This window comes from Myripristis murdjan, chromosome 16, assembly GCF_902150065.1.
Source record: "Myripristis murdjan chromosome 16, fMyrMur1.1, whole genome shotgun sequence".
NCBI lineage: Eukaryota > Metazoa > Chordata > Actinopteri > Holocentriformes > Holocentridae > Myripristis > Myripristis murdjan.
This window is the reverse complement of record NC_043995.1, coordinates 4,348,907-4,374,310: the sequence shown is the minus strand read 5'-3', so window position 1 is coordinate 4,374,310 and position 25,404 is coordinate 4,348,907. Positions and strand designations below refer to the sequence as shown.

The following is a 25,404-nucleotide window of genomic DNA, read 5'->3' as shown; positions in this document are numbered from 1 at the left end:
CAATCAAATTTTTAACAGCTAATAATTTGCTCAGTGGTGCAATTAAAGGATGATAAAACACAGTGTGCATCTTTGCACACCCTGTGGCCCAGTGTGATGCTTTTAAAATTTTAATATTGTGCTCAACACAAAGGACATCTTCTGTTTTTGCTTTTTTTATGGTTAGATGGTACAAATCTTGTGTGAGTCAGTGCCTTACACTGCGTCATCCAATATTTCTGTGTTCAGGGAACAAAGGAAAAATGGAGTTCGAGAGATTTTGGACTGTTTGGCAAGTTTCTGGCTGGCTATTGTCTGACTAACTATGAGGCACTTCCTCATGTATGGACACTATCAGCCAATTGTAACATTCAGACCTGGTTGTATCATTTATACCATGGAGTCAATTGGAAGTCTAAACATATTTAATTTTGTTTCCAGCCAAAGGGACATCAGTCAAATTTTCACAACTTTAACTTTACATTAACAGGTGCTTTGTTAAATTACACCATGAAACTGGGAATGCAATTATCATTGCATTGGACCTTTAAGTACAGTATTCACAGTCAAGTGATTAAGTAAGAGTATGAGCAGGCGTCATGTTACACTCATGTTGAAGTGCTGGCCTTCAGCTGCAGATTCATGGATAGATGCTACAAAAGGGAACGATGTAAACCAGAGGCCATGGCATTTACACTCCCCCGTGTAAGCTTTTACAGTTATGCTGCTCAGCATGTACAGCCCTGCAATAACTGAAGTAATAACTTCTTGACAGACACGCTAGGATGGTACACAGAGTGTCCTCCCCAGTACAGATACACACGCACCTCTCAAACTATTCAAAGAAAACTTTGACCAGACCAAATGCAGGAGGGAAGAGCACCACCTCCTCCACACTTTGTTTTGTTTTTTTTGGTCTGACACACCATAGTTCAACTATGCCAAAGTGCAGCTACTACAGGAAAGCCAAAATTGGCTGTGATTTTAACTCTGTGATAAGAAAACAAACAACAGCCATTTTTTTTCCAGTGTTACGGTTTGACCTACAGCGCAGGAGAATGATCACGCCCCTCAGCGTCCGCTGCGGTCAAAGGACACATGAAAGCACAAGAGGCCCAGTTTACACTTGGAGTAGTTCATCATCTCACAAACTGATTTTTATCTGTGAAACAAACCATGCCTTTTATGTAACGCCAACTTGTATGACTCACTTCATGCCATTTAAAGGGATAGTTCACCCATATTGAAAAAATTCATATTATTTCACTTCGGTGAAATAATATCAAATGAGTGTACTATCCCTTTAAGGAATTTAGTGCATCACTGATTGCATGACTATGAGTTTGGAAGGTATTTGCCGCTGCACACAAGCCTCACTTCTCTGTCTTTACTATGTCAGATTCAAAGAGACTAAAGAGTTTGCTAACAGAGTAGAATGTAACAAGTGATGCCTTGAGAGCACAGGGTGTGCGCACTAGCTGTTTGTGTGTCTGCTTACGCTCATGTTGTTGAGATTCACTGTAGAATACCAATGTGTGTTTTTGCATGTGTGTGTGTGTGTGTGTGTGTGTGTGTATGGGTGTGTGGGTGTGTGCATGCATCCGTGGGGGCACATTCTCCCCCGTCGTCAGCTGTGCAGGGTGACCTGCCGTGACATTCCTGGCCCGTGTGGTGACTCTGTCACGCCGGCTCCAGTTGCCCTGAATACCGACGACCAGCAATAAACTCTTTGCCTTTCAGTTCCAGGCAATGACAGGGCTGACTAAAATATGGACCATCACACACATACAAACACACGCACACACATCACTACCTGAGAATACACAGTTACATTACCATGCGTCAGATCTGCAGGGTAATTTCCACTATTACTCACTCTGAATGTGATAGCCTACGGTCTATTTTCAATCTGAGCGGCAAGAGGGCAGAAATGCATACAATCAGCCACTTGCTATTGCCCCCAGAAGAATCTGGCCAGTTTTCAATGAGAATTAAATTACTCTTGCTATCAAACAAGTCTTGTCTTCCCTCAACAGAGTCCTCCTTCAGAGCGGACACAGACATTTCCATTTACACTAAGTTAAGCCACAGCGACACAGATGATACTTCTATTATGGTGAGAACATGTCAAACAGCCCGCACACTGTCTGCTTTTATGCTATCTTGTCCCTACCTGTCTGATTATTTTCAAATGGTGTCTATGAAAGCTGGTCAGTGCTTGCAGTGCCCAGGTGGCCTCCTTGATACAGAGGCCAATCTTTAAGTCCTGCACTGACTGTAACAGCACATCTGCAGAAAGACCATCTGAATCACATAACAGTTAACGTAACGCTACTTGATGTTGAATTCAAGGCTGAACATAAAGCTAAAGAAAAAGAAGCTACCAGTAGCATCTTTATTTCTGTTTCAACACGGCAAAGAGATACACTAAAAGAACAACTTTTTTCTACATATTCATTTTTCTACATACTAGTGAGCATACTTCTCACCACAAAGTAACGATGAAAAACATCACAAAAACAGCATCTTTAATCTGTTCATTCCTGTTGCTCCAACTACCACTAAACTGATAACCACAGAGACTTCAATTCTGATGTGGCATTTTGTTGACCATTCGGAAACTACAGTGATAGTATTTTATAGATAGTATTTGAAATTTTCTTGATGTTACTATTTTTAATATAGTAAATGAGCAGATTGATATTTAATTAAAATGTGGGTGACAATCCAGACACACTGGGAGAGAGGCAGGAAAATCATCTTTGCTTTATACAGCGTAGCTATGGCTCCACAAAGCACAAATGCTGAAAAAAGGCAATGTATGTTCTTTCTATAAAAAATGTCCAAGCACACAGAAATGTCATTGCTTTCACTGCTGAGCAATCTCCCTATCTTTATCTTTTCTGTCTATGTTTCACACAGTTCAGATGAGCGTGTGGGGAAGGAGGGTTGGGAAATGAGGGGGAGGGAATGTGCTCTCAGCTTTGGAGATGATGACTCCTCTGCCGTTTTAAGAGACCTCTCCATCTACAGTAGTATGTTGCAGCCTGCGGTATGCACTTGTGTCTGTGTGTCGGTGTGTCTCTCTCTCTCTCTCTCTGTGTGTGTGTGTGTGTGTGTGTCTGTGCGTTTGTGTGTCTGCTAGGTTGCGGCACATCAAGGTATTTTTGTTTCCCCTCAACTTTTTCATTGCTCATTGGAGCCTTGAAGCCGCAGTCCCAGACAAACACACTGGTTAATAAAGCGTCAGGGCCCTGCCCTGCAGCACAGAGCAGTGGACAGAGAGCCATTGTGTCAAACACAACCCAGGTGTTAGAATCGCAGTACTTTCCACACAAATGTATTTTTCCAAACTCTTTTTTTTTTCTTTAGACACAAAGCCATGTGTTTCAGCTGTTGTAAAAAGTGGGGAGAAACTCTAAATGCTAAAACACCACAGTGCTCTTGGTTTATGTTGGAAAAAAAGAGCAGCAGTAATGCTGAAAGCACATGTCCAACCCTGGCGAGCTGCAGGATGTGATCTGAATCTGCTGTGATGCGTGAAAGCATCATGAACTGACAGCTGTCACTGTATGCTGGTCATGCTGATCTTGCGTTACGAGGTTTGAAGTAAAGCAAGACATCACGTCATGTAGGATCAGCAGCGCTGATCCGTGAGACAGCAGATACACATCTGTCTGACTCAGCAACTTCACACACCCAGAGGGCAGCAGAGCTTAGACAACAGTGGTAAAGTTTGAGTCCCAGTGGGTTAAATTGACTTGTCCAAATCCTTTATACATGGGTTTGCTAATGCCAGCCCAGAACTCCTCTTGTATTTTTCAACATTAAAATGGAGTATAAAGGTAAGACAAAAACTGGGTGAAGCTGACATTTTGCCTGTCCTGTTGAAGCTGCACAAGGCATCTTTGCAGAAATCATGGGTCAGTAAACTGCACACAGAACATCATGTTCATCAGTCTGCTTGATCTGGCCTGTGATTATTTTATACCAAGGGATGCCAAACAGCGGTGGGAGGTAGAAGATTTAAAGTGATGGTTTGGATTCTTACCCTTATAGTTGTATTCACCGGGTAAGTGAATGAATATAGAACCGAAGCGCTGCTGAGTGGTCTACGAAAGAAAGTAGTTCCACCAGTTTGGAAACAAGTGGGCTGATAAGAGTGTTGATAATGATTCGGTGCACCTGCTTCAACCATTATCACACCATTGAGTGGACATTATCAGCCATAATGGCCCCCACACAGTATTGGGTTAGAAGGTCCCTGCAGCACCTTCTTGTAGGTCAGAGGGCTCTTATCATCTATTCCTATCATCACTCACTCTTAACCAGTCAAACATTAGTTTTGGCCAATTGTGTTAGCTTTCATTACCTTAGCTTTGGTGAGCTACCTGACTCAGGTTAGGAGAGGGTTTGTTGGGATGGTTAACTTTAGGAGAAGGTAATGGTTAAGGTTAGGAAACGGTAATGGATAAGGTTAACATTTGCTAATGTTATCAGCACACTTCCAGTGTCTATGTCTGTTGACTGCAATTTGTCCAGTGAAGTTTTATCTGTTGTGTTGTAATCTAATAAGGGTCAGTGATCAGTCCTTGCCCTATTTTGTCCCAAAAGTTGGCTGTAAGTGGGCTATAAGTGATACAGCTGATAGCAGGGGCTGTAGATGGATTGGAAGGTGGATGGATAGATTGGAATGGATTTGGAAGGTTTGAATGTCAAATGACATATTACAAAGATTTGCCATTGTGTAGAATTTAGCAAACTGATGCCTCTCCCTCTCATTTTGCATTTTACCTCAGTTCTCTCTCTGTATATTTCAATGTATGCCAGTCTTTTCCTCTGCCTGTCTTGTTGTGCCTATTTTTCTATCTTCTACTAATTTTCTCTTTTCTCTCCTCCCTGTCTCTCACACACATCCATCCCCACACACACAAACACTCATAAAACACAAGAGATCCAGGCATAAAAGAACAGTAGCTTCTGTTCTGTGAAACAGTTTTGTGTTTGACAGGAAGGCCGACAGATTGGGGGAGCGTCCCGCTGGAGCTCCTCTTGCTCCCTTAAAAGGCCCAAAAGGAATCCCAGCAAAGCATGCCTCATCAGCCGCTGCCCCGGATTGACCTTTGACTTGAGCTGTGTGTCAGTGCTGATCTATCCCAGGCAGCCTTGTAGGCCCTCAGGATGCTGACACACATGAAAAAAAAAAGTAAAATGACAAAACAGCACCAAAATAAAGAGAGGACTGGAACAGCCCACTGTCTTTTTGGCTGCACAGATCTGACACCTCTAACAGCACAGCAGTATGGCTAAAGAAACAAAGCAAAGCACTTTCTGACACACACACACACACACACACACACTCACGTCACACAGAGACACACCCTGCGTGAGCTGAATGTGCTGCTTCATTTCTGCTGCAGTATTTGACAGAGATACAGTTTAACAGAAACGTTCCATGACTGAGATTTTCCTTTTTGGTTTGCATGGAGGGTAACTGCCAGCTTTAGCTGTAAAAGGGCACAGTTTGGCTGTGCTGCAATTAGGGAAAATGCCCTAAAATGTCGTGCAACACTGCACAGACTTGCACGTACGCCAAATCCACTGATATTTCTACCAACGGTCTACTTTCCACAAATGTTTCACCTGGCGCTGAGTATAGCTGACCTCAATATGAATTCAGCAGTTTGTGTTCATAGTGCTACAGGGCTGTAGGTGAGGGGCAGTTTACAGCACACAAGCATTGACAACAGTATATTGTCAGCCAGGCCTCAGACTCTTTGCGTGGGCTCAGCACAATCCCAACAGACCTTGGCCATCTACCAAAACACAATATCCCATGACCCACACCACATTTACTGTAAATGCACACAAGAATACAACTGTTATGTGATTCAGATGGTAGTGCAAGTCATGCTGTGCCCATGCAAACACCATACTCTGATTATGTTTCTGCAATTACACTCTTAGTGGGAGTAAGTGTAATCACTGTCATTTCCCCTGAACAGATTTTGCTAGCCAGTCTGGGATATGAACTGGCAACCTTCCGCTCAAAAGCCCATTTCTCCCTAACTTCTACAGCAACACTCCTCAATCCATGTCAGCTGGCCAATGTACCAGTCTGAAACACAGGAAGGACACGCAAAGGAAATGATGTGGTTTGTGATTTGTGACCTGGATGCTGCTAACAGTCCTTCTCGATAATATTTTTTCCCATCGACACAGGAAAAGTAAAGTCATCAGCACCACAAAGCAAGAGCTCACCACTTACCATCAGTGTGTCCAAAGGACAGATATGACCTGCCAGGCAACACATACACGCATACATTTATTCATAGCAGCTTTACCAGCGGTGAGTTTTAAATATACACTACTTAAATATCTCCTCACTTGCTAGTCTGTTTTTTAAATAGCTCATTCATTCACAAAACTGTGTGACAGCACACTTCCCACACCACTTCACCCCTACACAATGACACACACTGTAAATAGAAGCCTGCTCAGTCATTCATAAAGATGGCTATACCGTTTGTCTATATGGAGCACTACATATGATGCTAATCGAAGCCACCATTGCCATTCATACAGATGTGTAATGTATTAAGTATTATAAAAGCATTATATCACACTCTTTTTTTTTTTTCTTTTTGAATTCTCAGACGCTGCAATTTCACTTTATTCCAAGGAAAGCAAGAACTAGCTTAATAATTCTCTTATGGTTGATTTTTCATCCAAGAATAAACTGGTATTTAAATTACCCTGAGCAGACAATCAAGTCTGCCAAAAATAGCCATTTAATTGGCCGGCTGAACAAGGCCATGGCTATATTTAGGGGTTATTTTAAGCCCTGCAGGCCATAGGACAGGGCCTTGCAGGACAGCAAAATGTGGATGCCAGCCGACTCTATATACCCTCAGCAGCCACCCACCACGAGGAGGGCAATCCCCTTCTCTGACGGCCCTGTAACACAGACATCACCTGCTGTCACAAATTGCATTAGAGGACGCTGGAAAGACAGCCAGACCTTTATCGTCATTTAGGACAGGCGATGAGACAACAGAGGGGAACTTTAGTGGGAGCAGACTAAGACTATATTTTAACCCAACAATCTCCTTGACCGACATGTTTATGAACCCTCATCAATCCAGTATGAACGCCACAAGGTATTATTACAGAATGTGTTCTTTTTCAAGTTTTAATGGTGTTACATGATGCAACATAAATCATTATTACACACACTTTGAGACATTACTTTAATTAGAGTAAAACTCTACACTGCTTTCACCTTTTTGAGCCAAGATTTAGCGGAAAACACAGAACGTGAGGTGAGTAGAACGCACGTTCCCATTCAAATCAGCATACAGGATGACTGGATGGCAGCCATTTTTATTTGTATGGTTGCCATGGTACTGGTACCAATTTGCGGCAAGTGGCCGATCTGCTGAGGTCAGAGGTTTTGCAGCAAAGACAAAAGTCTTGTGTTTCAGCCGGTGTCTGTTTGCCATTTGAAGTTCTAGACTTTCATTCTCAACTAAAGTTTGGCTGAATAAACACTGAATAAATACTAAATACTACATTTTGTAGTATTTAAGTGATTATGTTAAGTAAAAGGTGTGTTTGATGATGCTGACCAGCTACGTTTGGTCACAGTTTTTGCTGATGTTATGCTAACCTCATTGATTTCACATGTAACATGTAACTAATTTATTAATTTCTTTCGTGCTACAGCCACAGCACAACATATCTGCAGTTTGCTCAAGCAAGTGTGACACACTTTACAGCTCTAGGGACTATAATTGCCATTGTCATTACCAGCCAAATAACCGTAGTTAAATTGACTGTTCTACTCCATTCATGTTCTGTGGTGGAAAATCTGCAGCATTGTTTTACAGCACAGAACAAGAAGAGGGCACTGTTCTTCCAGCACAAACAAGCTAAAGCTTTCGGAGCTAAAAGGCTTATGGAAATATGTGCACCCACATGTGCTAGCCTCGGATCAAATCCTGCCAAAAATTTTCTCTCCTGCACGTCTCACAGTCTAAATAAAGAAAAATATGCTGAGGGAACCGCTCATTCTCCATATAAAAAGAATAGTTTGTTGTGTTGTGAATCTGCAGGGGCTAACAGATTAGAAAGGCAAATCATTTCTTTGCATGGCAGCTCTAAAGAGATAACATGAGATAGTTTTCTAACGTCCAAGAAAGGTTTTGCATATGGCATCCCTTATCAACCATTTCTCCTCCATTGTAGTCTCACAGTGCTGTCTAGGTTTTTCAGCACCAGACACCAGTGTTCATGACAAGAAGGATAACCTTGGTCTTCACACTTCAGATAATATGCATCTACATAAGACACTGATTTCAATATTGTGTGTTAAAGGTTTATTGTTCAAGTGTTGAATCAAGTGTCATGTTGTAACTAAGCATTTCAATTATGTCTTGACTCTTGTCACGGCTACGACTTTTACCCTACTGTCTGGCGTATGAGTGCACACTGAATTTCCCTTACACATGGCTCTGTGCTGCCGTTATAGATGATACCGTAATTCCCCTATGCACTGCACAATGCAAAAAGCATTACATAATAACAAACACATAGAGGTCCAGGTTGTGTAAAGGTGCACCTTAGCATCAGCTGCACTTCATCAAATGGTAGTAAAGTCCTGTCATTTATGAGACAGTCTTTCAAAATTATGAAACCAAGGAGGGTTGTTGAAAATATGGACAAGGGCTGGTATTTGGGACAGTGTCTGCTTATGTTCTGCAAGGCTAAAGATGTCTATCTGGAGACATCTGTACCACTGGGTACCTTAAGAATGTTTACGGACCAAATACTTTCCATTATTAAGCATCAGTAGGTACATCAACACACACACACACACACACACACATACACACACACACACACACACATACACACACACATACATATTATAGCGTGTTACACTGTATTCAGAGTGAGAGAGCAAAGGTTGATGGGTTTACAAATTCTACTTTGAAATGGGATTTAGTGCCAAGGAAATCCTGGTGACTTTAGCCCAGAATCACAATCTTTATCATCAGCATCCAGGCTTTGAAGAGACATTGCCGTGACTTGGGCCATTTCAGAAGAAAACATTACTGTGATTGTCCTCTCATTATATCCCATAGTAGAAGAAAATTATTTTTAGTTTTATTCTCATAAATTTGTGATTTTATAAACTTAATAATTTTAAAGTTTTTTTTTTTCCATAAATTTATGAGTTTTATCTCATAAACTTAGCACTTTAATCTCAGAGAATATACAAGTTTTTTTTTTTATTATTTTTTTTTTTTACAAATTATATCTTAGAAAGGGTTTTTTCTCAGAATTTTACCACCCACCCCTAGTGCCGTAATTATTTTTCTCTGCCTACAATGGCCCTAATGCGCTGTCGTATATCCCTTTGCTGCTGTAACACTGCAAATGTCCCAGTAGTGGGACTAATAACTAATTATCTTAACTTTTCTTAAAGCTTTCCTGGCATCACATGGTTTCATTTGACCAGGCTATGAATCAAGGAGGCAAAATGGTAAAGATTAAAATGGATAAAAGGAATGACAGAGAAGATATGACGAAATCAGATGACATTGTCTTTGGCTCCGTTATCGGCGTGCCTTAATAAGGAGAGCAGGGCGTCAGTGCAGCACAGAGACTGTCGAGGAAGGAGCCCAGAGGAACGTCTGGAACATAAACACCTGCCACAGATCCTGCTCCTGCTTCCCATTACCCCCTGCTACAGATACAACACTGCAAAACACAGGCCTGACACGCACACACGCGTGTGCACTTCTGGTATGTTAAAGGTTCTATATGCAGCATTTTGAAACATCACTCCATCATTGTCAAATTAACTGGTATGCAATGATACAATTACCAAAAACAAATGATACCATGGTTGAGAGGACTCTTAGCTTCAATCTTACACCAGTGGTATAATTAGTCCTAGTCCATCTCAAAATTAAGACTACATTTCCCATAAGCCCCTTGGCTACTTTTTTGGTTTCACTGAAGAGAGTAAACATCATGGTCATTTTACATTTCTTCCACCATGTGCCAGAAACTCTGAAAGATTCTGTGCTGTCTGACTTTGTGCCATAAAGTATAACAGCTGATGTCAGACCAACTTTGATGCAATGACATACGATGTAAAATGCAGTGCAGAGGCCTGCAGAGGCTGCCAGTCATTTCAATGATGAAGCCATTTGGTTATGCTAATGTCTCAAAATCAGTGTGGTAATGACTTGTTGATGTTACAATGATACATGTTGCACCTTCAAAATAAGATAAAGAGATGTCAAAACTAAACAAATAGACCCATGTAAATATGCTGACACACAGAAAATAAGCAACAGTGAGTCAGCAAAAGCCCGGCTGCCAGATTCTCACGTCGAGACAAACAAAAAGCACAAAAAAAGAAAAAGAAAAACTGGGGCGATATTTATAGAGGAGCTCTTCGTCTTCCTGATGATCTGTTGGTATGGAGGAGATGAAACATGTAGAGGGAGAAGCGTGAAGGGAGGACAATAGAAGGAATTTCAGAATGAGGGAAATGGACAGGAATGAAGCACCTCAACAAAACCCACAATCTTAAAGGGGACAGGTCATCAGAGGACGCCAGGAGCTTATGAATGGGAAGGAGAACATAAAGAGGGAAAGGAAAATTGGATAAAGAGAAGTGTTGGGGTAGATTGCTCCGCCAGACTGTATCCTACAGTATATGGGGCATGGTGGGATGAGAGCAGAGGGGGTTTGGGAGAAGAGAACTGCTGTATCGTGACTTGAGGCTGTGAATGATTCCAGCAACTAGGAAGCAGATTAGCGCTTAACATGCAATGACTAACTTAACTTCATTCCTCACATCTCCATCTTCCTCTGATTAAGAGTGGCCACAAGGAGAAGATTTCCAAAAAAAGACATAACACCAGAAATGATGTAAGATAATCCAGCGAAGGCATGCAGAGCAGGAGCCTGCGCCTCAAGAGATAAAGGGATAAAATGAGAGATGAAAACATGAGAAGAAAAATGTGAATCCTGCTCGGGGTATTAATGAATTTCCCCGTGGTTCAGCAGCACCTGTCCTCTGCTGTTGCGGGGCGAGGGACAAAACAATCAGCAGAGCCCTCAGACTTCATGTAAGCCCCTCTCCTCTCAGTTTCAGCGAGGTCAGAGGTCAGCACAGCCGGCCTGCTCCTACGGTCACATATCAAAGTGGGACACTCCTGTAAATCCGCCGGACTGTCGCGATCGCAACACACACTCGGAAAGAGAGCGTCCGGGTAAGTGACAGCGAGCATGTGTGCCAATCAATAAAGCACTCAACACTCGTGCGATGCGGCGTGCACGACTGGCAGTCGGTTTCAGAGACAAACATAAACACACACGCAAGATCGGGATGCAATCGAAGGCGTAGATAGGTGTGCACGTGTTTCCACCTGTGCAGAGTCAATACTACCAAAGATAGGCAAACGAACAAGCCCCTCCTCCCTCTAACACACACTCACACACTCTTCCCGGCAGCTCTTTCATCATGACACACACTCTTGGCTGTCATCGCTGTCACGCAAGCCGAGGCTCCCACCTTTGTACTTCTCTCTGACGTTCTCGTAAGCCTGGATGAAGTCCTGCTCCTCGGCGTTGGGAGGCAGGTAGGCGGGTTCATACATGGCCATGCCGGCACTGTCACCCTCTTCTTCTTCTTCTTCTCCTCCTCCTCCTCCTCCTCTCTGCTTCTCCCTCTTCCTTCTAGGTCAGCTTCTTCCTCTCTCTCTCTCTCTCTCTCTGGGTGAGCTTGGCTGTGTGTGTGTGTATGTGTGGACAAGCCAACCTCTGCTGTCCTCTCTCTGCTCTCCCAGTTGTGTATGAACCCTCCACGGCTTCTAACTTTGTTCCATAGCCCAGCGCCACACACACCCCCTCTCACACACACATACACACACACACCCCTCGCTTCCATACCCTCCCCTTGCCTGGCTCAGTATTACTAATAGCAATGTTAAGCCCCTCCTCTTAAAGATACACAGACTAGCCTACACACACAACATAAGCACAGTAGCAAACTGGCCACAGCACCGGCATGAAGCACCTCAGTAACTCTTTGCCCTGAAGTAAACTGGGATGGATTACTAATGGACCTATTACAAGCATAGAAAAATTGTCTTACAATACAATCATACATAAGTATATTACATTCAATCATGTGTATGTGTCATGTTATTAACTACAGCTGCCCCACAAATTATGGAGCCGCTAAATTCCTGGTGCATCTTAAAATCTGTGGATTGTAATAATTATAATCACAAGCTCACACTGTGCTTATAATGCACTCATGATACCTTATTATGATGCCTGATGCCTTTTACTGTCCTTGTTTGGGATTTTATTTTTCTTACTGTTAAGTACTTTGATCTACATCACTGGTATATAAGGTGATCTGTAAATAAAGTTTATCATCATATCTTTATTATTATTATTATTGTTGTTGTTAATGAAGTTTCAGTGGTACTGTGGTACTGAAGCTACACTGAAACTTACATCCAGTAACCATATATGGCTCGACACTGATTGACTGACATTTATTTACACTGTTTCTGTCCTAAAATACTTTTAAAATCACAACAGAAGCTCCAAGACCTTTACAAGTTTCATTAACTCAGATGACATCATTGTGAATAACCAGGCACACTGCGGGAAAGACCGATTCCTCTTCATTCCCTGATAAAATATTACACTTTAATCTCCGAATTTAGCTCTCATAAAGGGGAAGCCCTATAAAAGCCACATGATCTCATTACAAACAAAGCATCCAGCGCGATTGTGTCGCAGTAACACACCACAGCTGGCAGCTGTGATGTTCCAGCCAGTCACCGGGGAAAGTTAGTGATCTGATGCAGGTACAGCATGCCTGCAAAGCCATGAATACATTTAAAGGCAGTTGCAGTGCAGATATGCCCTTGACATCCACTGGGAACATCCACTGTTAGAGCTGATACTGAATATTCAACAGACCCCTGTGACCAGGCAACATAATGAAAGTCCACGAAAGGAACAATAACGACAACAACAATAATAATAATAATAATAATAATAATAATAGACATAAGAAAAAGGTGGATCTGATTAATATCAGTGCAGGGTATAGAATAATTTAAAAAAAAACTTTATAAGTGTGATTTAGGATGTATGGGAGGCATGTATTATATCATCTAACAGAGGTAGTGAATGGTTCAAGCCAGCTAGATGCTGTGGACTATAAACACTGATTTGTTTATGTCTGTTATGATAGCAAGCCTCATAAAAATGATGAGGGAAAATCAAGACAGTAATCCCCCTCATGTAACATTTCCATGCTGATTTGCAGAGGAGCACGTTGCAGGACAATGGTGGACAACTCTAATGTAGGAAAAGGAAAATCCCTGTAGTTTCAGTCTGACTATCAGACATCTTTTGGCCAAGGCCGACCTGACATCAACCGGGACGCTTTCCTGAGAGGAAACATGATAAGTCCGAACTCTGTGCTGCTGCTCGGTCACCACTGCTGGAGGAGTGGGAATGTGTGTGTGTCTGCGTGTGTGTGTGTGTGTGTGTGTGTGTGTGTGTGTGTGTGTGTGTGAGTTTGTTTACACTCACTATGACAGGAAATGGGAGCCCTTTGTACTGGCACAGAGATACAGATACAGGCTGTAGGTCCAGCATGTTTTCTTAATAGCAGAGTTCCTATACAGTTTCAACTGCAATTTTCCAAACTTTCTTGTGAAATTTCCATACCTCTCAAGATCTGGAAATGAAATGAAATGAAATTCCTTTTTCCATATAATTCCAGACCTGTGTAAGCACCCTGTAATACTTAAAAATGAAATCAGCTTCCACAAGAACTACAGTATGGGATCACCTTTAGCACCCATTACAGCCATATAGATTTATCTCATTGTATTAATATCTCTCACATTAAGTTTTATTTTACAATGGTTTGTTAACACGTTTTATCTCATGGATGCAGCTGTATTTCAACATAAAGAGGGATCTAAAGCTGTGAAAAGCATGTATTTGCACCATGTGAAGAATTTATGTTAATATAAATAAGAGTAAACACTCAAAATAGTGACTAGGGATTGAATCATCAGATGGTATAGCAGGTCAAGTGAAAGTTGTATGATTCCCTGCGGTGAAACTGGCCCACCACCACATCTAAGAATAAGGGTACGCCAATGGCTGGCAAACAAACAGAACAGACAGAGGGTATACAGACACAATGCAATTAGTAATTATGAGCAATGATAGAGTGATAAATAGAGGATAAAAAGAGGTGGGTAAACTTTGTCCTGCAGTCCGGAGTCATCATAAATAACCACCACAAGAAACAAAACTCAATCACATCTGAGAGAGCATTAGCACATGGTTTTGAGTGACTACCCAATGTTCAAATGGATGACATTTAACTGAGACCCTATGTTTCCTCAGTCCTACGTTCAGTTATGGTAACAGTTAGAGGATAGATTAGGGTTAGAGTTGTAACAAGATATTAAGTTGTTATAATTACTCATATAAACAAGCTGATGAAAATGCAGTTTTCATGTTTCAGAAAACATAAACAAACAAAACACTAACATACTAATCTCTCACTGTACATTAATAATTAAGCTGAGAAATACAAACTTTTCATCAAAAGTTTATAATTTAGAATTAGCTGAAGGAACATTGTGACCATGAGCCAAGGGAATATGGGGTGGAGGTAACATGGGGCTGTGGGATCATGGGTCTGAGGGAACATAGAGCCAAGGGAACCTGCAACCATGGGAACACGGGACCAAGGGAACATGGGGCCTGAGGGAACACTGGACTGAGAGACCATGGGACTGAGGGAAAGCTAGCATGCCCCCTTTCTCTTCCTATTAAAGTGCCAATCTACCTGAATTACATCAACTTGATAGTACCTAGGCTACTGGATGATTGGATATCTGTTCAAAAAGGTGAGTAAAAACATCCCTGATTTAAACCAACAGAATATATTGAGGCAAAAAAAGATAACATGACTGTGAAAAATTCAGAATTTACAGTATTTAGTGCATTTGAACAATGTGTATCACTATTTATTCACATTTTCTGGTATACAGGAGAATGAGGTTTATACATACAAGTTCCTTGCTGGCTAATGCACAGGAACTGAGTGTAGATAAGTTTAGGACTGAACATTTAGCACCTCAAACGCTATAAACACCCTCTTCCTGACACCGGATCTCACCACCACATTATCAAAGACACTCATACTGTTGGCACTTGGGAGATACTTACATTGCTCCCAGAGCTACCAACTTCTTCATTTTAGCTTGTCACCCACTCCCAGAAATAGCTGAGAGTCAACCAAATCCAGCCCAATGACATCTGTTTAATAATTCAATTTGTATTGCTCTGACCGCTAAAAGGACCATCATCTCTTGATCTGAATAAGACAGATAAAAGATGAGTAGAGATGGAATAAAAATGTGTGAAAGAGTGAGAGAGAGTGTGTGTGTGTGTGTGTGTGTGTGTGTGTGACCGTGGGCCCGTGTTGTGTGTTTTTTTCCTACATCTCATTCAGAAACAATACTGAGCAGGTGTATGTGTGGGTGTGAGCATTAGCTTACTCACAAGCTTTCCATATTGGAAGACATGAATGTGAGGATGTGTAGTCTGTCAAATTGTGTGTGCGTGTCTGTGTGCATGTTTTTAAGTGCGTATGTGCGCACTGGTCTACATATTGCTGGGGGGTGTATGTATTTGCACTTCATCTGATACTGTTCCCCAGGGCCCAGTTTGAGCCCTCTGCACACACATTAACACAACAAACACGGGTGTGAAATCAAACATGTCCTCCCCATGTTGTGTGTCATTCAGTGTGAGAGACATGAGACTGTGAATGAACCAGGAAGATGTGGACACACTGTCTAACCTTGGCCACGCAGGGCTCTGCCTCTGCTGCTAATATGTGTGTTAGGCTCTTAATGGTCTCACACTGTAATAAAAACAACAAATGATAATGTAATAACTGCCACATAATTGAACCAAATATAAATTGCTGGATAATGTAATAACAACTTTGGAGTGGATTTTCTCATAATTTTTTTTCTTCATAATGAAATACCTTGTACGAACACAGTTAGAATCCCTCCTGCCTTTGGAAAGGAGCTCTGATAATGCATTGCATAGCTATTGAGTGCTTACTTAAAATGTATGAAAATTGTAAAGAAAAACTATTTGACATTTAATGTTTCTGCACACAGTTATGACATTTAAGGGGTACAACTGTTTAACCCTTTGAAACCCAGTAGCCCACAGGCGTGCTTTTATTTTGGGAGGTTTTACTTAAAACCATGAACCATTGTTTTTTCTTTCTTTCTTTCTTTCTTTCTTTCTTTTTTTCATTTTTTGGTGATTTTCTGTATTTTTTTTACATTACATTACATTTTTTTTACATTTTTTTAAGGTATTTTAAAATAGGGGTATTTTGCGGTAATTTAATTTAAACATATTTATAACAAATACAAATAATTGAATAATAAATAATAAATAAATAATACAGTTTTATTATATAGTGAAGTAATTTTAGTATTTTTTATTTATGTTTTTTCTGTTATTTATTTATTAATTTATTAATTTATTTATTTTACACTTTTTGGTCATTTTTGCTCATTTACTGATTTCCTTTCCTCATGTTTTTGAAAGATACTGAGTGAATTTTCTCAGGTTTCTTCGTATTGTACAATCAAAATTTCTGGTTTTATGACATTTTCACCCCAATTAAAACAGCAGTTCCATCTGAAACAGTCTGTATTCTTTTCTTTCTTTTCCACCATTTATGTTCAGTTCTCTTTGATATTCTGGTGAGGCCAGCCTGTCATATAAGCCAGGCTATTATTAAGATTATTAATGTTTTCCACACTGCTGTGTGTTCTGAGAATCAGATGATGCTCCTCATAAATCAGAGCACATCTTTTATAACTTGAGAGTCAAGGGGATTACTGAAGCACAGCTTGACGTTGGCTGCACAACAAAAATGGAGGAAATAAACACCCTTGTGCACTTGTACACACAAACACACGAACACACACACACACACACACACACACACACACACACAGACACGCACACACACACTCACATACACACAAACACACACAAGCATTTTACATTGAGCACAACATTTAACTGACAGTGACAGCTTAGGGAGATGACAAAATTCTCAATAATAGTTTGACAGCTGTTACTAAGGGACAACCAGTGGCTGACTCTTTCCACTGTTGGATTTTGCTTGAATGGAAATGAATTAATCAGCTTCAACGTGGAAAAACACTGGCTTCAAGGTCACATAGAAATTGCTATGTCAGAGATCTCACTCAGATGGTACCTGCTTCCAGCCTCTCCTGTACTTTCGCTATGCCCTTCCCTTCATCCAAATTAGATTTATCTGAAACAAATCAAATCTGTGTCATTGTCAGTAGCAGCCATAGGCTATGACTAAAAGTACAACAAGGCCATTATAGTATTACATCATCATGCCAGCTGTTAAGAAAGTTCAGAAATCCCACCTCGAAAGCATACTGAAGATGATTAAGGGGATAACTACCAATATGCACAGGTTTGTGTGCACAACCACGCATACACTCATACATGCTACTTCCCTGGCTACCCGCCAATGTTTTCCAAGCTGTGAGCCTCTTAAAATGAGCAATGTCTTTCTTCCCTTCTTTTCTTGTCATCTCTTGCCTTTCTTCCAGCTCTAACTGTTGCTTTTGAAGCTCAGTATTTTAGGACTGAGAGGCTTTATTAAAGCCAGTTCCTCACCTGCTCCTCTGTTCTGACTAGCACTGCTTTTGACAGTGCGTCTGTGGGCTAATCGTCTCCAGTCTGCAGGCTCAAGACAGGGCCAGTCCCCTGCCAGTCAGCTGCAGCTGGGGCTGGCCCGAATGTTCTTCTGGTATAATGCAATAATGTTGCAATAGACTGTAACGACAGTGAACGCACAGGCGGTGGACTAACATGGTCAGTGGAACAGGCCTGGCTCCCTCTTCTGGATGTCCTCAACATTATGCTGGAACAGAGTGATGTGCTGAACAGTCATTGTCTGCTATGAATCTATCCAGTCACGCCATACAGTTCCCTGTGCCTCATTTACAGATTTTCATGCTAATGATGTGGTGCAGCAATGCTTCCCTGGAGCAATGTCCAATGTGGAAGCAAGAAAGGTCTTATGTGCACATAAAAGTAAGAAAGAGGGCGACCCAGTCAGGCAGACGCTTCCAATGAGCATGGAAGTTATTGTCTGCTGAAATAAGGCAGAGCATTGTAGGACTACAAGGAATGGACTATGTGCTTTATGCTATTTGAGACAGGGTTGAGGGAGTGAGACACTTTTTCCAGAGGCTGTGAAGGGTCTCTGGGATGACTGCTGTTACGCTTCCAAAGTTTCTCATAAGAAGTGCCACCAGGTGGACAAAACTGGTTACTGCAGTCTAGTGGCAGCACTCATCAAAATTTTTACAGCCAGTGACAGCTTTTGATCAACTGTTGTAGTGTTGGGATCCAAACTTGCTATGCCCAGTGTCTCTAAATCAACATCATATGGCTTGCAATTAGATTTGTTTAGACACTTCTCAAATCTAAGAAACCCTGCAGAACGAGATTAGACAAAAACGAGGCCATGCTCAGGAGTTTTGTTTATCCGAGAATCCACTAAAAACACTGACAACACAAGGATGCCTTGATGTATTGTTAGCCAAAGTCACACAGACACGTAATGGCATGCATAATATAATGAACATATTGTGCCGAAATGCCAATGTATTCAGCTCTGCTGCTTCAATGAAATGAAAAATGGACAGATCTGGTTCAATGCAGCGTTGTGAACGCCGCTCGGGGGCAAGGGACTTTAATCTGCAGCCGTGCAGAAACTGTCAATGACACCACAACCACATTTGCGCGCATGAAGATTTATACTTCTGAGGGAGCTTCTTTTCACTAGTCTAGTCACAGCAAGTGCTGATCACACATTGTGAGGAGCAGAGGATCTACGATTCTCAGATTCCCATATAGCTGGTAGCGTAACAGCTACAGAGTACTGCTGAATCATTTAGGGCTTGACTCATCTACACTTATCTTGTTCACGGTAAATCTCCTCTTCTAAGATGATGGCGAGTGTGTGTGTGTGAGGTGTTCGTAACAGTATCAGGTCATAACAGCTTTGCTATGAATAATTCAGAGGCAATGTAAAGGGCTGTTAGCAGTTTAAGCAACACTCAGACCCTGACGACCAACACTGAAACCCACACCACGCAGTGAACAGACCACTGCTGAATTATATCTACTTGCCTCCAATCCATGAGTAACTCAAAAAGCATATGACTTAATGATTAACCTCATTCACCTGCTACTGCAAATTCTAGAATGGAAAATGCTTGATGATGACAAAGCAAAAATATATGTAATATTTTCTCCTGAGCTACATGTTGCATTAGAAGAGGATTCTAAATGCTTTAGAGGCATATAGATAAACTTTTTTATGCAATATAATCATCCAACAAACAGAGGAGAGTTACATTCATCCCATTATTATGTCATTATCCATAAATCTGTCCTATACAGCACTACTGCATGAAGCCCACATTTATTACATTTTAGTGTTTTCAATATTTATGAGATGCTCACATTGTGCATATATCATTATACCATATAGAGCACCACTAAATATGTTGCCAAAATCAGTATTGCTATTTTAACTCACAATTTACACAGTAGTACACAAAGGCAAATAACATTCAGTTGTTTTATTTGTTTTTTAGTACTTTTCTTTTTTTTCTCCTCTACTTTTTATTGTTTTTACCAAATTTTACTTCAGTCTTTGCCATGGTTCATTTTTAGTGTTCTTGGGTGTGAATGAATTGATTTATTGATATTCTTTATTGACATTGTTATATTATGCATAATATATGTAGCCTTGCCAGGAGGAAATTGGTCCAAAAGATAAAACATGATAAAGTCCAGGAGCGTTTATCCACTGTGGTGATGCAGTACTTTATAGCTTTGTTTTGAAAGGTGTCATATAAATAAAAGTCAGCAATAACAGTAGTGGTGGAAACAGGGAAAGAAGTCTTTCATACTTCAATTAAGTACATTCTTCTTAGACAATAAAACTTCCATATTTTGCTGCTTATCATTAAAGATTACTTTGCATTCAGTTATTGCTACGAGTTCTCATCATCTAAACTTGGATGCCACACCATCCTATGATCCCACCATCGCTCAACATTGAGCACACCAGAGTGAATGATGCACTCATTGCTTCAGAGAAAAGGGGACCAATGACACAACAGTTCAAAAATATGGTACACTGGTCATATATTTACACCACCAATCATCCACAAGGTGGCAGGGTGGACTGTGTGCCCTCTTGCACCCCGGGCCTTTGAGTTTGAGTGCAGAGCGTGGAGTCAGTCCTTGAGTAACAGTCTCGGGACAGCACTGAGGAATCCATACATTCTTCTGCACAGGGTCTGAGATGACCTCTGACCTCTTAATGTCTCCCTGTCCTGACCCCAGACCTGTGGAATGGACACTAAATCCTCTCACTAAATGGTCTGTGTGACTCGGGACTGACTGTATTGTGCTCAACTCAATTATCCACTGAGTAGTGAATGAGCTACAGTGTTACTGGTAGCCACACAGTATGTGTAGAGGAGTAGTGGCCATTATAGCAGTAATGTGCCGGCACCTAAGCTGCATTAAGAGAAGGAATTTCTAAATAATTTATATTAAAGGTGGGGAAAGAGTACAGCATGACAGCAGTAAGGGTTTAGTTAAGATTTTATAATGCCATGTTTGTACAGAAGACCATCCTGAAGCAGGAGAGCAAAGGTGCTCTCATCTCACTCCCAAAGGCCTCTCTCCACTTCCTTCTCACAACCTTTTGATGTCATTGCTGTGCGATATGGTCCAGTGGTATTTCACTCACCTAACACTACACCTTAGCAAGCTCTCTAACTGTTTCTTACAGGCAAGGTTTCCCACAGGTGATTAGAAAAGTGTCTAAGCTCCTCTAATAGGTAATTAGAAAGACTGATGTAATTTCAAAACTTATTTATAGACCTGCAGAGTTGAGAAGAGACATCCACTTGGGAGAGTGCTGACAAGACACAGAAAAAAAGCTCCAATCTCTCTAGTATTATGGTACACATATGCACCTCTATATGCGAGGATTTACTGGAGTTCGAATTACATACTCAGACCAGAGACTTATGAAAGCTTTTAAATTTGCCTCTCTGAACACCCGGTGTCTGGTAGGTCTTCCTGTAATGACCGGACAAACAGGAAGCAACCCTTTTACATTTCCTGTGGCAGCAACAGCAGTTCATTTACAATGACTAGAAAAAGAAGTGGTCAGCATGATCATGGCAGCCACCATGGCTGAACAGACAAGAAAAGAGCGCCACCTACGCAAACACCAGTAATCCATGTATTTAAAGGTATTTTAACACTTCATTCATTTTGGAGAGGAACAGTCCCAGTGAAGTGCTCATGACAGGGAAGCAGCTGACTGGTCAAACTGGGAGGATCTATTAAATTTGTGTGGAGCAGGAAATACCACTACATGATTAAGTACCCAAACTGTCACTTTAAGCATCCAACTGGACTGTAGTGTATCCTGATGCTGTTGCCAGGAGAAAACATTTCATCTTCAAAATTTTAACTCGCAAGGAACTTAAGTAAGCTTACCTATTTCTAGTTTCATGTCCATGCAAATTTGAGTTTATCTCATTGGTTTGGACGGTTTACAAACCCAAGAAGAAGCATGTAATCGCTCAATTGAGCCTAACATATGAAAATCACCAAAAGTGGAATTATGCGATGTTGAAAAGACAGCAAGAGCATTGAGATTAATGTTTACCTCTCAGGACAGAGGTTCATTATATGAAATAAAGCCTAGCTTGTGCCTGTCCCAGGCTGCTGCTCAAGTACACACTCTCCAGGTTTGTTTGTACTAACGAGCCCAAGAGGCATAATGCAGTGCGGTCTCAGATTCACTAAAATTCACAGTTACCCAGCATAACTGTGCATACCCCTGTTAGTCCAGGCTCATCTAAACACATGATTCCCTCATAGTCAGGGACTGTATAGCAGCCAGCCAGTCAGTCAGCAGAGCACAGAACAAAAGCTCAGCCTCTCCCACGGGTGCTGACACAGCCTGACCTGGACTTCTGACGAATAGAGGAAGAGCGGTACAGGACGTGGATGCAGCCCTATTGTAGGTGCTAAAGTTAACTCAACTTCCTTTTTGCCCGACAGGAGTGCAGCATTCCACAACACACTTGATCAAAGACTGTTCATCAAGCATTATGTTGCAATGAGAGGCTTAAATTGTAACACTTAATATCAATGATTTGTAGCATGGGTCAGGTCAGGTCTACACTGTTATAATGAAGAGATCATCAGAGGACAACTTTATACTTTTGTGTTTTATTACTTAGAACTTAGAAGTGGCTTATTTGCCATTGCAACAGGATTACCCATAATTAGTATGATTAAAATATCTAAAGAGCATATAAAAAAATATTGATAAATCCAGGTAACAGGAAGCAAAAACAACCTGCTGTCTGAGATGAAACCCCTCTTTCTGCCTTTCTTTCTTTCTTTCTTTGGCTGTTGCATAAGCCAGTCTGACACCAGGCACTTCTGAACTGAGATGTGACAACGCCCAGTGCCAAGCAATTAGCATCAACATCACTGCAATGGCATTGCTAACATAAAGTGTAAATAAATAATGTCTTTCCACAATCCTTACAATTGATTTGAACAGGATCCCAGCCTATTGTTTGGACTGTGCAATGAGAACCACACCTCTTACTTAGAGGACTACAGTCGCTTGCTGCTTGCCTCAATACATCAATGGATATCCTGTTCATAAACTCGTCATCAGTCTAAAGGGACACGCCACCAAAAATTGGTCCTACTGACACGTTTAACACAATAATGTTTCGTTTTGTTTTTTATATTTGCTGTGTCACTTATAAGGTTAATTCTTCCTCAGTGAACAGACATTAAAAGCTGCACTAGGTAGGACTTGGGTGTACCCATCCTGAATCACAAAGAGGGACTGCAACAGAGAAAAGTGACCCACCCACACTCACTGACACCATAGACTTACCCTGTTGGTGCAAAATAATTTCTGGTGTGGAGTGGGGCTGCAATCCACCAGCTAATGTAACAAATGTGTAAAACTGTAAAATAGATTGTGTTATTTTCCAGTAAAGTGACCCGCTTATAAAATGCCTGATATCCCCTGACATCCCTGAGAGTTTATCAAACTCTTAGCCAAGGCTAAGCATGGATCACATCCTAGCATGCGTGGACCCCAATCAGCACAGAGTACTGTAATGTTTGCAGGTCTTGTGCATTAAAGGGGTATAATGCACTGTATCTGTGTGTGGAAGGAGCACTGCATGCGCTCACCTGCGATGCGAATGACGGCCCTCTCTGCTGGATCCAGGACATCCCCTGAGGCTGACTTGGAGCGTTTCACCCTCTGGTGTTTGGACAGGTTCCAGGGCAGTGTGTCTCCAGGGCACGGGGGCACACCACTCCTCTCTCCATAGCTTTCCTCCAACGGGGTTCGATCCCTGCGTCTGTCTTTGCGGCTTGCCATCACCTGCAAGCGCAGGAAAAGAAAGAGGATGCTTGCATGAATGTCAAGAATACATGGCACTCCAGCCCGCTAGCCACATGCAGCCCTCCAGGACATTGATGGTGCCCCCCAAAGCCAATCAGATCCCAAAGGAAATGTGCAGAATAACTGCAATCCCAGGGTTTACCTTTAACCTTGTGAATCCCAGGAGCCCATGGATTAAAGAGCTTTTGTTCTGACAGGCTTTATCTCACCATCTGAACAAAATTCTCTTCAGTCTTTTTTATTTTTCATTTTCGGGGGGAATTATTTTGCAAATAAACTCTTGCACATTCATGAAACAAAAGGTCTAGTACCGACACGTTGCATTACATGTATCACTGCAAGTCTGCGACAGTTGATTTGCAACTTTTGATCTACTCATCCCTCTCTTACACAAGTTTCATGAAATAGATGTTTGATAGAGTGTTTTCAGTTTGGAAGTAATTATTTCCTTACAATTTGATGGTAATTTTCTTGTCATTTGATTTTAAATATACAATCATAATCAAATATGTTTTTTTGTTCTTTTTTCTTTTTTAATTTTACAATCATTGTATCTGACAATCAAGTCAGCCAGTTTGTCAAACTCCACAATGGATACATGAAACTGCCATGAAAAATAGTGAATTTAGCAATTTTCTCAACATTTCAAAGTCTCAGTATTTTCAGTATTAAGCAAAACAGACACTAACACACTCAGAAGTGAAGTTCAAGTGCACTTTCGAGTAGCCCAAGCAAAATACAATTATCAAAACCAAAACCCTCTCTAGGCTCAGTCAAAAACCAGTATTCCTTTAGTTAATTCAGTTCTATGTCATAAACTCCACTGAGTCTTAAACAAGACACAAAGACAGCAGTGCACACCATGTGGAGTGCTTTGAAGTGACATGACATCCTCTAGGCAGCCATATTGGAGGTCAACAACAGTAGCTGAGTTGAATGTATACTGCATAACATCAGAGCCCGTCTACGACGAGCCTTGCCACTCTCCATTAACCCCCATTGTATCAAACTTGGTTGCAGTTCCACCGTAATTCCACTGGGGGTGATCGCGGGCGAGTGCAGAATGAATGGGGCTCTATGGAGCTAAACGGCTAAATTTGTCTCTTACTCCTGTTTATGGTTGAAAAATCGCAAATACTGTAGTAGTTTCTGAAAGTCCAGTATGGATTATAGGTTAAAAGTGAAATTAGCGAGGACTTCTATCCTTTCAGTTTCCTACAGTTTGGGCTGTTGTTGGCCATAACATGCTAGCATTTGCTAATGAATGCTGATTGGTCAGTGACGGACTTGCGGCTGTTTACGACGAGGGAACCCACTTGATGGCACCCGAAGACCAAGAGAAACGGGAAATACCACTCTTAAGGAGGACTATTCCATCAAAGTTGATATTTGTGTGTACAGAGAATGTCTAATATAGCGCAGACGGGCTCTCTCGAGTGTCTCCGTCTGCTCTCCGGAGACGGGCTCTGGAAATCGCCGTAAAGCAGCACCTCTCAATGTGTGACGTCATCACACTTTTTGAACGGCTTTTTAGAACATATAGATGAACTTAAAAAATCAAATATTCAGCTGAGTGTATTTTTTTAGCCCCAACTTTTGAAAACAGTATTCAAATTACTTGACAAAAAATGATTTCCAGAGAAAAGTGGATTTTTAGGGGTGTAGCCCCATAGACTCCCATTCATTCTGCACTCGCCCGCGAGCGCCCTCACATG

General features: G+C 41.4%; 1 protein-coding gene across 3 annotated transcripts in view; it reads right to left on the bottom strand.

Moving 5' to 3' along the window:
- Positions 1 to 25,404, bottom strand: part of LOC115373960 (plectin-like) — a 154,933-nt gene that overhangs the window by 123,060 nt on the left and 6,469 nt on the right. For 2 of the 3 annotated variants that reach the window (XM_030072625.1, XM_030072626.1), the window contains exon 2: positions 23,473 to 23,668. In XM_030072625.1, coding sequence (XP_029928485.1) covers positions 23,473 to 23,665 — 193 coding nt within the window. In that variant the 5' untranslated portion in view covers positions 23,666 to 23,668. Of the gene's footprint in view, positions 1 to 11,575; positions 11,695 to 23,472; positions 23,669 to 25,404 lie in introns of those variants that run through there. The other variant, XM_030072629.1, reaches the window with a different exon arrangement.